Here is a 15,535-nt window from a genome sequence, read left to right as displayed (position 1 = left end):
TTGAGCTATTGTACGGCGATTTTACTAATTTTAGGAGTTTAATTAAATAACGTTTGCTTTTCATAGGTTTTACGATATTTCTTATTTTATTAAAACTTTTCTCAATTCTTAAACCGTGTTATGCGAATCGAAAGTACCGTGTTATGAGGTGGATGGTCTCAATTCTTAAACCGTGTTAGAGCGAATCCGTGTTATAGAAGTACCGGGCGTTACCTGTTTATATATATTTTTATATTTTAAGAAAGAATAGTGTGACAGGTTTCCCATTACCATTTTACATCGCAGCGTTCGAAATAGACTTATTTTCAATTAGAAACATATTATTGATTTATATTTTCAGGTAAAAATGTAAGTCGCTACTGCATGATATCAGGTCTTCCATAGTGAGGGCTTATATATATGTATATAATAATTTATTTACACAAACATAATAATTTATATATTCTAATACCGCAAAGATTTCACGCGAAACAAAATCACGATTCTTTTTTAATTTTTGTAATCCACGACCTGAAAAAAACTGTCCTGAAAAAAACTGTTTGAATGTTATGAGCTTTTAAGTTCAATGTTGGTGAAACTAGAGCTTGGGTGAAATTATGATCATTTTTCGGTTATTGTGGTTCACTTTTATTAGTTTTGTTAATTTAAGCTTTGGAACCGTAACCGGAAATAACATTTATAGAAATACAGTAAAAAATATCACAATTGCCTCAAGTTTTCAAGTATTAAAACTTCTTGCTGAACTATGAATTTAAATTTTAAAAAACGGTCGACTTTGAGAGGCTTCAAAACAAATGTACTAAAGTAAACCTTTATCGCACAATCTTTCACCAAAATCTGATCTTTACCCAAAAACTAAACAGGAAGATTGCCAACTGATATCTTTCAATCGGATTCTAGATTTTTCTGAACATATATAATAATTAATTCACTCTATTTGCTGAAAATTTATCTTATTTTCAATGCTTAGCCTTTGACAGTATTTAGTAGCATTTTATATGGAAACTGGAATGTAACATAGCCTTATCGTAACATTGAAATTAGTTTCAGAATAAGCACTTGCAATGGTTATCAATGTGCCCCGAGAACATTGTATATGTTATATGCGGCATGCTTTACAGTGGATAAACCGACCATCAATATAATTTGTTTAAGCTGCTCTTTCGATTTAATATTTAATTCGAATATTTCGAGAATTAAAAAAAAATATATATATTTTCAAAAATTTCCAAATTCTCGAAATATTAAAAAAAAACGTATTTTTTATATTCCAAATAATTTTAAACTTCGAAAAAAAATTTAAAATTATCAAAAAAATTTAAAATTATCAAAAAAAAATCTAATTTTAAAAAACATGGAATCTGTAAAGGTACATAAAAGTTGTTTATAAAATACGCTCATCGCCCAATTTAAAAAGCACTTATAAATTTACAGTATGTATTTATAATAAATAATCTATTTGAAAATCTTCAAAACACTTATTGATTATTTTCATTACTCGAATGTTTAATTAAGGCACGATGCCATGCGGCCCACTAGTTATCGTTTATACATGTTCTGTGGTGTATCGTAGGTTGATTACAGTTGACGTCCATACTTACAGAAATAGAACCCGAAATGGATGAAATAAAAAATGTTAAACAAATTAAATTTATTTATAAAATTACAGATATTATAAGTATATTTCAAAGACAAGAATTGGAAATCGTATTGATTCGTTTTTAGTCAAAGCGAAAATTTTAGTTTTTAAATAATAATATATTTTATCTAAATAGTTGACTCTCAATTGATTAAGATGATTATGTATACGTATTGGGAAGTACGTATATATACAACTTGCCTTAAGGCAAAATGCAATTATAACTAGTTCTACTTATATTTTATTATATATAGCTTTTGGACAACACAGATCGAAGAGTGTCTAAATTGAATTACAATCGCGCTAATAAATACAAACAACCAATTCGAATTTTTATAACAACATTTAGAATGACATAGTAGTTAAATTACATTAATACGCCCTGAAAATGATGGTGCAATACGTGTCATTCACGTTTAAATAAATACATAATGAAATACCAAATTAATTTATTATAATTATCTATAATTTAAGACTTAATTTTACTTCATATGACAGCAATTTAATATCATTTATTTATCAAAGTTGAAAAGGTTTACCACTAAATAACCTTTTAGAATATTAAATGTTCATGTATGCTCAAAATGACTGAAAGTCTGTTTTTATTATATCTCAATATAATATGTTCTATTAAGAATATAATATATTCTTACTTTTTTTTTAATATAAAGATTTATCATAATCATTTATCATCAAATAATCTGATGATACCGTTCATCCTAAAATTGCAAAATCTTTGCGTTTATTTCAACTGCCGCAAAGTTTATACACATATGAAAATTTGTTTATATATGAAAATTTCTTTATATATGAAAATTCGAACGTAATATGCGGGATTGATGCAGGAAACGAAGCAAATCCACAGGAGATTACAACAATATAGACAGATATTAGAGTGGGCTGAGCCCAACACATGAACAAGTTTATTCTAATATATAGTTATTAAATGAAGCTGCATTGCGCGAGGAGAGTTTACCGTTTGTCCCCACCATGACATCTGTGGGCGAAGACTGGATTTGATGTTTTCACGATCAGTTGTAAAAATTGAGAATTTCAAAGATTCACATTTGCTTTCAATGTCAGCAAATCCTTTATAATTTAAGTTTCAGTAACATTTTAAAGACTTCGTGCGACCATCATTGAAAATTTACTACGTTTTATTAATAATATAATGCATTAGCACTCGCTTTCGTTTCATATTTTTGTGCTTTCATCTAACTAAAATGTTACGACCCTACGACAAATATTTCAAATTTAAAAATTTATCAAAGTTTGAGAAAATATTAGAGAAAAAATTCATGTCAAAAGTTGCTTTTGTGATGTGATGAGTCAAACATTACCAATTCATTAAAGTTTAAAATAATAAGTTACAATTTTAGGGCATACAAGCACGTGTCTGTGTAATATAATTAATATTAACTATATTAATTATATTGCAGATAATTTAAATGTGTTGTATTGGAAATCGCAATGTTTAGATTTAATTAAAAGCGATAACTTTATTTTTGAAATAAACAGTTGAAAATTTTATCTAAATATCTAAATTTCAATTTTGATTGATTAAGTAAATTCTTACACATTTCGGGAAGTTTATGCAACTTGCCTTAAGGCTAAATGCTCCTTTCAACTAGTTAACTTCCCGTAGGGCAAGTTGTAGTAATCGCAAAAAAATCGAAAATGAAAATTTTTATATATTTTCACGTTTCAAAGGTTCCTGAATATTTTGGCATACCTTAGAAAAAATGGATGTACGAGTTGTGTGTGTGTGAGTGTGTGTGTATGTGCGTGCATGTGTGTGTGTTCGGATACAAATTTCCGTCGACGATTTCGGGAACACGGATCAACCGATTTGAATAATTCAAAAAACATTCGATTTGTATTGACAAGGAGACGTGCTGATTAGTTTTTGGCGAGGGCAGGTCTAGCCGTTCCGAAGATACGGGGCAATAAATGCCAAAAACGGTAACTTAGTTTTTAAGAGAACGGAGCGTTCGATTTTAATAATTCAAAAAACATTTTACTTGTATTGACAAGATGAAGAATTGATCAAATTTTCATGAGGGCAGGTCTAGCGGTTTCGGAGATCTAACGAAAAAAGTAAAAAAAAAGACATATGCACATCAAATTTTTAGATATTTTATAGAGATTTTAACAATAAGTATAAATTTTGTTTACATTCCTATGGGTTTCGTACCAATGTCTATCCGTTAGACAGCGACGCGGCGATTACGCGCTTTATATTTTGTCTCTATGCAGTTAAAGCAATACGATTGCTTTAAAAAAAGTTCAGATCTTCCAAAATATGCCAAAATAAAGAAAACATATTTTTTCAAAAAAAAAAAAAATCAAAAAAAAAGAAGTAATTTTTTGTCCAATTTATAGTTTCTCAAAAATCTAATTTTTTCGAAGTAATTTTTTTTCAAAAATATTCGTTTTTAAAAAAATAATTTTTGATACGGGAAGTTCCAGCAATTTGTCTTAAGGCACGATGCCATGCGCCCCACTAGTTATACTATAATTCCGGACTAGCTAGTAATATATAGGTATATGAAGCTATCGAACTTACTTGAGTAGGCAGGACTATTAGCGCTACGCATATCATGACCAGCATGTAGAGTTGCGAAGGCCAGATGTCCGGGACCACGTCTCCGTAGCCGACGGTTGAGAAGGTCACCACGACGTAGTAGGTGCTCTGAAACAGATTCAGGTGCCGATGGCCGGCCCGCTGAAAGTGCTGGATGCCGCACACGCTAAGGAATAGGTTCAGTTGAAGTTTATTTAACTTTCAACTAAATACCAGACGATGAAATTAACCGCAGTTCGAATTCATTATTGTACTAATTAAAGCATGCTGCATATGTGCAGAGATCATAACTTTTTAAAATTTTCAAAGGTAAAAGTTAATGCAAATTAACATAAAAAATTATAAAAAATGGTAAAGTTCAATTCGATATCGTTGTCGTTATTGTTTAAATTAGGGCAAAAATTATAATCTTGTAGTATTGTCATACGTGTCTTTTAACATATGCTTTTTTATAAATAAATAAATATTATAAACAAAAACTGCGGAATGCTAAATGTTACATTAAGAAAAAAAGTTAAAATCAAATTAATCACCGATAGTACCAGCAATAAAATAAATATTGTAGTAGTATTTTATAAATAAATTTCATACATTAAAAATAAAATAAGTAAATGTAGAACAATCTTTTGCATATACAGTAGAACTCCAATTATCCGAATTAATGGGGACCGGAACCGATTCGGATAATCAAATATTCGGATAATCAAATATTAGGAGTTTTTTTTTTAAATTGCCATTGGAGAGAAAAAAAGTTACGTTTTGATATTAAACTATTTTTTTATTGAATTAAATGAAAGAAACATGATATTTTCACATGTTTTAAATATAAATAAAATGTACTTATGTACAAGTTTAGAGATAAAAATCATTGTTTTTTAAACATCTCCGTCAAATCAAAACAAACAATGTGCCTACACTGGCTTCGCTGGTGGAAGAATAATATCGCACTTAGACTTTTTTTAGACATTTTTTTTCTGAAAGTGATTCGGATAATCGGCGATTCGGATAGTCGGAGTTCGGATAATTGAAGTTCGGATGATTGGAGTTCTACTGTATTACCAGTCAAATAAACTTTTCAATATAATTGGAACAAGTTGTTTGTTTATGTAATAATCCAATTAAAGAATATTATTATCTCCTGATTGAGTATTTTAAACTGCACTGAATCATTTTCGTTCTCTGACTATAGTCTATTGATAAATATACTTTCTTACTTACAAAGATAATCTCTCACCTAGTAAAAACCAGACAAAGCAGAGTAGCTGATAGAATCAATAACTGCTGTGAGAGGGCCGATTGAGACTTTTGCATAGCCCGATGCAGATCATTCTAAGAAAATAAAAATACATAAAACAATGGTTGAAACATTGAATAGGGCAGGGCGAGGCACAAAGGTCCAATTTGACTTTGAAACCAAATCAATTATATCGCAACAAATAACACATACCAAACAAAACAACTATCTAACAGATTCATCATTGTAGATATGTGTCTTTTGCTGTTTTTGAAAAATTTGTCACATGGTCCTTTTTACCTCATAGGCGGAAACAATTAAATAACCTATACTTAAAAATTATGTTATAGTCTCATAAACTAAACAACTGTGCTCACAACTAAGAAAACAAGGAAAAAAACTTTTGTTATGAATTTTCAAACACTGTCGTTTATCTTCCGATAGCAACGTCATAAAAATCAAGGTGATGGGTAGTTATACATAATTTTCCCTCTACTTTCAAATATTATTGTTCAAAAATTCCCAACTTTACTTGTTTTTGAGATATCGATGGTAGACCTTTTTACTCGCGGACCTTTAAGCCCAGCTCTACCCTACTGAAAAAAAGCTTTTATAAACATGAGTTTGGTGTTAATGTCTACTAGATTAATACGAAGTAGACATGTATGTACATATACATACATACATACATATATATATATATATATATACATATATATATATAATTAGTTGTCTTATAATGATCAAAACGAAAGATTTTTAAAGATTTTATTTAGCCTACTGCTGTGTTATTTAGTATCACTCTTGTGTGAATATCTACTATGAGGTTTCTTATGCATATTATTAATTGTAACTATAAGGTTTTTTATATTAAAATTATTAAATAAATCTGAAAAAGCATTAACTATCTCCTATATGAAATTAATGAAAATTTAATTGTTAAGTCTTTGTCGTTAAAGATTTGCTTGATATTATTTTTTATATTGAATCATAATAATCTATAATAAATAATTTTGGCACGTAACTTAATTTTTTCTCAATGTTTTTACTAAGTAGGTATTTTGGTAAGATAAGAGAAAAGAAATGTTTTTACATTATTGATGTGCATATACCTATATGAAAATATAGATATAGGACAATGTCATATTATGATTTATGATATATGGTTTACCATAACACATTAATATGAAATCTAAAAACCAATGCTAAAATTTATCACATTGTTTCCAGTGCCAAAATGAAATGGCTGGGGATGCTAATGTAAATTATGACCAGCGTAGTTTCTTGGCACGTGCCTCAACTTGTTCTTTTCTATTTGCAATAAACTTCTTTAATATACTGCACTACCATCTTTTCTACTATCATCATTGCAAGCAATATAGCATTCAAAAAAACATTAATGGTATCCAGTAAATTTTAATTTGATTTTTTAATTATAAAAACTTCAGAGAAATGTTTTCTTCGAATGCATAATTAAAATATGCCTTGACAGATGTTAAGAGGATATTAACATCTAAATTACAATCTTGTTTTTGTTTAAAGCTGTTACTCAAGGGGAGCAATGACAGGATGTACTTGATGTGACAAGATTTGACGCGACATAATAATGCATACATTATTTGCTGTTTGTACATAAGCTATGTACGAACCACCAGGTTTTACCAGATCATGTAAATAATCATTTATTTGTATTAAAAAGTAGCAAAAGTTTTAATCGTGCATTCAAGCATCGATATTGAAACCAACCAAACATTTGTTGAAAATCATAAATAACTAAGAAGAGAATCGACTCGGTAACTTATGATTCTGTAGATAGAAGCTTTATAAGCTTTATAGAGGTTCGTGTCGCATCATATTACGGCTTTTGGGTTCTACGGTATGTTTTTTGGATAGCATAGTAAAGGGGTATGTGTTTCCTCTCCAGTGCGCCTACTGTTGGAATCCTTTCATAGTATTCGAACCGTGAACGATCGATCTGTATTTGCTTGACCGCGTACTTTTGAATCATATGACCTAAAGCGAAAGTTCAATCGCACATATTGATACAAGATAATAATAATAGTAATAAATAAAAATACAGCCAAACATGCGATTGCCTCATATACTAAGATTCAATACTAAGCACCTGTTTACTAAAATAACACCACTTATATTTTTACTAAAATATATTAATTGTTAACAATTTCATTAAAGTCTTAAGCATTAGTATATGCAGTCTTGATAAATATACCCAGAAATAGCTCATTCAAATTACAAGTTCTGCAGTGTCAGAACTTCAAACCTAAGTATAAACTATCTACAAAAATTTTCACAAAATTTTCTTCAAAATTCCACACACACAAATAACTAATATATATATATATATATATATATATATATATATATATATTGTTTCCAAGTTCCAGCTTGTTCGAACAAATCCAACAAATTTCATGTTTCAACAAATCTAAGACTCTACAATCTAATATACATACATACATATATATTTTTGGGGCATCTATCTGATAATAAAAAAAAATAGATTCGTATTCCCGAAATCGTCGACGAAAATTTGTATCCGCGTACACATACACATCAATTTTTATTAAGGTATGCTAAAATGTTCAAAAACCTATGAAACGTGAAACAATGCAAAAATTTACGTAAGATATTTTTGTAATTACTATACCTTACCCTTCTGGCAGTTAGTTAATGAATATCACCCCGAAATTAATTGAAAAACTAAACACATTTAAATATAACACACACTAATATAATGAAAATAAGCATAATATAAGTTTTACTATTTTTTATTTCAGAAAACCCATATTCTTAGTGATGATCATAATAAATATTTTATGTGTATTTGTCCTTTCCCGTAAACGTTGTGTTCTTGCTTTATTTTTTCTGTACCGATGTTTTTGGAGCTTTTAATAAATATTTTTTGTTTTTTATATTCGATGTCTTGAGAATTTAATATCGGTTGTCATAGCCCAAATGCTTCACAAGGTTGGATCGCAGCACGATTCGCAAGATGAACAATCCGATACTGTTAATTATACAATATTTGTACATGAAGTAAAATAATATACGTCAAACTTATATAGAGTTTTTTGTATAATATATATATATATATATATATACTTGAAAACTTAAATTTGTAGAGCAAGTTTTAAAAATCAATAAAAACGATAAAAAATTAAAATATTAAAACATTTTGAAAAAATATATAAAAAGTATTTAATTTATATCTATGTATATTGGTATATAATAAGTATGTATTATAAATATTATACTATACTGACAATACATAATTAATGTTAATGGAATAAATTTCATTAAAAGTACATATTCATACTACTATTTACTATCTATTCAATTTTGACAGTAAGGATAAAAAATACGCAAAACCTATTTCAAAATGATTTCCAATTTATAATTCATATATACATGTATATATATGTATATATATTTTATATGATGACAAAACATTACATTTAGCATGTTATTTAATAAATTATCTGAAGTTTGACTCACCTTCAAATTAAATTCTTCGTTTTCCAATGTATGTTTTCGTTTTTTTTATCAATATTAGTTATGAGTTTTTTTTAATTTGTTAAATATTCAATTTTTCACACCATTGTTTATTAATTTTGAAATTTTTTTTTTTCATTTCAAGTTTTTATTTTTTTACAAAATGATATCATTCATTTTTTTTTTTGAAAATTGTGTGTACTAGATATTGCTCATTTCTGTTCAATTTGTTACTTTTGTTTATGATATAGAGTCACATAGGCATGTATTTATATATCACAGTAAAAATCTAGTCGGAATATGACATTTGACATTAAATTATTTTAAATTAAAATTTGAGATCGGAAAAAATGTAAAAGTTGAAATTTTGAGAATATTAATTTTTAATGATTTTTGTGAGAAAGTAAAATGTATCATTTTAAAAGACGATACGAGACTCTGAATTGTATAAAAAACAATCTGTGTTAGCTATATGAAATTGAATTTTAGGATTTGCATAAATGTTTTCGAATCAAGTGTTTATAATATAAAATTAATATTGGTTTGCGATCGATGAAATACATTTTGTATAAAAAATTAAAACATAATAATTATATATAATTAATTCTGCAAATAAAATTAATATTTAAAGCATTTAATGATGAAGTTTAAATTAACTTTGTAATAACTCCTATATAATATATAATACCATAATATACATATATAATTAATATTAATAGTTTAGTTTTATGTAGGCCATATTACTATCATTTGATACTCTATTAAAAGCGTAAAACTATAAATTAAACTTATTAAATGACTTGTTTATTAAAGTAATAATTTTGAATTAAATCATTTAGAGAGAAGCAAACATAAAACAGTTTTCAATAGAAATTTAATCATGTTTCGAGCTTGTATACTTCACTAATTAATACTATGACCTTAAAATTAAGCATTGAAAATAATTTCATAATTACTGTAAATATCTCATTCATTCAAAACGATCTGTACTATCTATTCAATTTATTTTCATATATACGTGGGAAGCAATTTACCATTGAAATAGTTAATTTTTATTATAGCTCACTCAATATTCATTATGATATTTTTAGCTACAAATAACGCATCTTGAAATCTACTGTCCCATTATTTCTGATAATGTTAGGTTGTTTTTAAGAAATTATCTGCGCAAAGATTGAGAATTTTGCCAGAAATTGGCTTATACGCATTCGTACTCACATACACATTTTTCCAATTTTGATCTCAAACGATTCAGAATTACTCGAAACGCCCAGAAAACATAAAATCAGCAGATCGTATTTTCTGACGCAAAAATAAACTTTTTCGGGTTAATAAATTATCTAAAGTGATTCATCTTTAATATAGTTAATAATATATTTCATATTGCTAACAGATTTTTTCATACAATTCAGAGTCTCGTATCGTCATTAAAATGATACATGTTGCTTTCTCATAAAAATCATTTGAAAAAAAAAAATACTATACTCAAAATTTCAACTTTTACATCTTTTTTCGATCTCAAATTTTAATTTATAATGATTTAATGTCAAATGCATATTCCAACTAGATTTTTACTTAAATGTATGTGATGTGACATATATAAATACATGCCTATGTGACTCTACATCATAAACAAAAGTAACAAATTGAAACAGAAATGAGCAATATCTAGTATACTCAATTTTCAAAAAAAAAAGAATGATACCATCAATTTGAGAAAAAATAAAAACTTGAAATGAAAAAAATAAATTTTTAAAATTATTAAACAATAGTGTGAAAAATTAAATATTTAACAAATTAAAAAAAAACGCATAACTAATATTTATAAAAAAAGCGAAAACATACATTGGAAAATGAAGAATTTAATTGGAAGGTAAGTCAAACGATAATGTATTAAATTACATGCTAAATGTAACGTTTTGTCATTATATAAAATAAATATATGTATTATAAATTGGAAATTATTTTGAAATAGGGTTTGTACCGTAAGCGTATTTTTTACCGTAACTGTCAAAATTGAATAGATAGTAAATAGTAGTATGAATATGTGCCTTAAATAAAATTTCTTCTATCAACATTAATTATGTATTGTAAGTATTGTATAATATTTAACATATTACATATCAATATACATAGATTTATTAATTAAATACTTTTTATATAATATTTCAAAATGTTTTATTATTTTATTTTTTTTCGTTTTTATTGATATTTAAAACTTGCTCTACAAAAAGTTAGTAATTTTTGCCTTTTGCGAAGAAATATTCTAAAAAGACCAGACATATGAATATTTTTGCTGAACTTATATGTCTATATTTTTTCGGAATTTAAGTTTTCAAGTTAAATATATATATATATATATATATAAATATATATTATACAAAAAGCTCTATATAAGTTTGACGTATATTATTAGACTTTATGTACAAATATTGTCTAATTAACAGCACCGGATTATTCACCTTGCAAATCGTGCTGCGATCCAACCTTGTGAAGCATTTGGGCTATGACAACCGATATTAAGTTCTCAAGACATCGAATATAAAAAACAAAAAATATTTATTAAAAGCTCCAAAAACATCGGTACAGAAAAAATAAAGCAAGAACACAACGTCCATCACGGGAAAGGACAAGTACACATAAAAATTTATAATAACCATCACTAAGAATATGGGTTTTCTGAAATAAAAAAATAGTAAAACTTATATTATGCTTATTTTCATTATATTAGTGTTCGTTATATTTAAATGTGTTTAATTTTTCAATTAATTTAGAGGTGATATTTATTAACTAACTTCCCGTAGGGTAAGGTATAGTAATTACAAAAATATCTAATAATAATTTTTATACATTATAAAAATTTGATGAGTGTGTGTATGCGGATACTTGCGTCGACGATTTCGGTAATACAGATCAAACAATTTAAATGATTAAAAAAACATTCGATTCATATTGATGAGAAAACATGCTGATTAGTTTTTGGTAAAGGCAGGTCCAGCCGTTTCGAAGATACGGCGCTAAATGATAATTTAAAGTATCTCTTGTAAAATTGCTTTTTTTCACCTAGTTTACTGTATTTACTATTTTTTTGTTTAACCTTTTCCAGGGAAAACTTTTAGTTGGTTGTTTTTAGGCCACCCAAATGTAAGCTTTTTATAGAGGTTATATGAAAAACGATTGAATTTAATTTAAAAATAATAACACATCTTGTAACATAATTAACGGGGGAGCCTTCTTTAGAAGCTTAAACAATCTATTTTGAGGAATTATTAGGAAAGGAAATAAATATTGAATTGGAACGAAGCTTTGAGGTTTTATTGCTAGATATTTCAACAACCTTCTCAATTTGTTTCCTTGAAATATGTGTTATAATATGCCAGAAACAAGCATTATGCCGATGCGCCACGAGAGTACAGGTGTCATTTGGCGGAAAAGATGTAGGTCACAATTTAACAGGTGGATTAAATCTTATAAAAAATTTTTAGGTTCAACTAGAAAAGAATTTAATCCTGAATACAATCAATTTTGTCTTGTTTCGATAGGACGTTCAGTTAGAAAAAAAATTTGAATTTGTTTCTGAAATTTTGAGGGATATATTCTTGGCTAGTTTTGGAAGACATTTTTGCAAAAAAAAATCAATTTTTAAAGCCTCTAAAGCAGGATCCCCCGTTAAATAACGTATGCTTATAAATTATATTAAAGTTTCATAAACTAAACAACAGTGCTCACACCCAAAAAAACTAACAAAAAAACTTGTTATGGATTTTCAAACATTTCCGTTGATCTCATAACGACGTTCTAATATTCGAGATGATGCGTAGTTATACATTTTTTGCCATTCACTTTCAAATAATATTGTTAAAAAATTCTAACATTAGGGTGGGGCGGGGCTTGTTGAGCAAATTTTTACTTAAACGGATGTAGCTCCTCAATGAAAAGTCTCAATAAATTTCTATACGGCTTAATAGATTTGTTGTTTATCGCTTAACAAAGTGTTACTATACTATTTTTTGATAATAAGTAAAAGTTAAAAGCTACAGTTGTTTAAATGCAAAAAGTCAAGTATGTTCAATGAAGAAAGTATAATGAAATCATAGGTTCAATGTCGATTAGTGATGTAATAAAATAAGTTTTTAATAACCAGTTCTATATTTATAGTCTTTATTGACAGAGAAAACAAAACTTATAGTAATTTGCTTTGAATAATTAACGAAAAGTAGAATCAACAAAACAATATAGTATCTTAGGAATTATTTCACCATTATATTCAGTATTTTTATTTAAAATCATTATTTCTTTATAATAAACAAAACAAGTTTAGCAACTATGCTCAACTAACCCCAACTCAGAATTTCTAAATAAAAGTGAGTTTACAAAAAAAAAAAACCGTGAGAATTATACCCAGAATCTCTGTGCATATTAAAAGTACTTTAATTATATGGAAGAATAACATTTACCTGATTAAAAATAAATAACACTTGACTAAACCAGACGAAAACTCGTGATGAAATACTTTTTTACTTTTTGGTCTCAAAATAAACAAAACGGCCGTGAGCCTCACTCATTTGTTCAGCGGCCACTAGCGATCGCGGGATGTTTATTTCTCCCAAACCTCTATCTTTCCGCCATATAATGCCTAAACGGACGGCGAATAGTTTTCGAGATATTTCGATTGCTCAACTTGCCCCTATGCTCAACTATCCCCGCTCTACCCTGCTTGTTTTTGAGATATTGGTGGTGGACAAATACCCGCGGTTCTTTTAGCCCTGCTCTATCCTATAACTCTATTCCATTACATACAGTTTGTAATTTGTATATCTCTAGACCATTCGGACTACTATTATAGCATTTTCTAATAAGCGTCGGATGCCCATTCACTCTTCTCTGTTGAGTTTCTAATACTAATATCTACGATGGGTATTATGAAACCAAAGCGAACAAATAAAATTAAATTAATTATAATCTTAGGTAATCTGAAAACCAAGTGACACAATCAGGATCCATTCCTGCGGGAAATGTTCTACGTTCATAAGCTTAGTAAGTTAGTATATGGTTCCATGTAAGCAAATTCGCTTTTCCAAGACAAAAGGTATCATTCGCTCAAGGTAGAGGTAGAGGAGGTAGACTTAGAGGTATATCGCTGGTAATATCAGTAAAGTTTAATGATGCGCTCACGCGTCTCGGCGGTGCTCGACTGATTATGCATATTAAACAACATGGAACGAGACCGCTTGCCAATTATGATCGTTTCACAGTTAAAATTTATACAACGAAGCTTAATGTGCGTGTCAGATGCTTTTCTCTTGTTAAACTTGTTGCGTGTAGTATATTTCACCTAAAAGCGACTCAATTGCACGAGGCGATTAATTCAAGCGCAGGCGATTAAATCAAACTTTACCCAACCGTACTTGAGGAGGAAAAGTAAATTTACCATTTTTGTGAATATATATAAATATATATATATATATATATATATATAATTTAATTAATATTTTATTTTCAAAGCATTAACAGCATAAGTAATCGACTTTGTCTCAAAAACATTGATGAGGGTATATACACCGCTGTACTTACACCAAAATTTATTAATTATATATGAGCTACACGAATGATTTTATATAATTATGTTTTTTTTTAAAAAAACTATGTCCCAAATTAGATGTAAAACTAACATTTTAAGTTTCGAAACAAACAACGACAGTTTTATATCTACATAAAATGGCATAAAATTTGGTTACAAAATATGTATACGTACTACTCAAAACATACATCAAATGATAAACAATATATAGGGTAGGGTGCGCCACAAAGGTCCAATTTGACTTTACGCAATTGCATTGTGGAAACCAAACCTATTATATCACACATATCACAAACATAACACATATCAAGCAAACAACTATGTTCAGAGAAAGTCCCAGCTAATTTTCATCATTGTAAAAATGTGTTTTATTTGCTGGTTATCAAAAATTTGTCACCTGGCCCATAGGCGGGATAAAATGGGACGGCCAGGGGTATATAGTATCTGTAACAGGTCCAATGAGATTTTATAATTTTTTTAACTTCCCGAAGGAGAAGTTTATGTTTTCATCAAAAAATCCGATTCGCTAATTTTTCAAGCCATTCTGATTCGAATGAGACAAATTTGGAAAAAGTATGTGTGTGTGTGCGTGTATGTGGAGAGATTTTTTGCCGTAAATCGACGTTTTCTCAAAAACGGTTGGACCAATTTCAAAAATTTAAAAGCCATTCGATGTATTTTGATAAGGACTAGCGTTTCTGAGTTTTATGTGACGATCGGCCAAGCCGTTTCTCTGTAAATCGCAGAAAAGTGGAAATTTTCGGCCGGGCCGTTTTCTTATAATAAAGTTAAAAAAAAATCGACGATTTTTACTATTATTTTTTGACGGTAGATACCACAGTCTTCTAGATTATATTAAAATATTGCAGCCCTACGACAACTCGTTTAGCTTTAAAAATTCGCAAAGTTTGCAAAAATTAGTATCGTGTTTTTGGCATTTGTCAAAATTAGACTTTTGATCGACGTTTTCTCAAAAACGCCTGA

General features: G+C 28.3%; 1 protein-coding gene across 1 annotated transcript in view; it reads right to left on the bottom strand.

Moving 5' to 3' along the window:
• LOC113378794 (potassium channel subfamily T member 2) overlaps positions 1 to 15,535 on the bottom strand; it is a 209,007-nt gene that overhangs the window by 19,308 nt on the left and 174,164 nt on the right. Inside the window, exons 8-9 of the mRNA XM_026619388.1 lie at positions 5,458 to 5,552; positions 4,206 to 4,389 (exon numbers count right to left, since the gene is read on the bottom strand). Coding sequence (XP_026475173.1) covers positions 4,206 to 4,389; positions 5,458 to 5,552 — 279 coding nt within the window. The remainder of the gene's footprint in view (positions 1 to 4,205; positions 4,390 to 5,457; positions 5,553 to 15,535) is intronic.

This window comes from Ctenocephalides felis, unplaced genomic scaffold (genome assembly GCF_003426905.1).
Source record: "Ctenocephalides felis isolate EL2017-DRISC unplaced genomic scaffold, ASM342690v1 CF-g0.4_SCAFFOLD_01886, whole genome shotgun sequence".
In the NCBI taxonomy this organism is placed as follows: Eukaryota; Metazoa; Arthropoda; class Insecta; order Siphonaptera; family Pulicidae; genus Ctenocephalides; species Ctenocephalides felis.
Note: the sequence above shows the minus strand (reverse complement) of the source record. Positions and strands in the feature narration are given on the sequence as shown.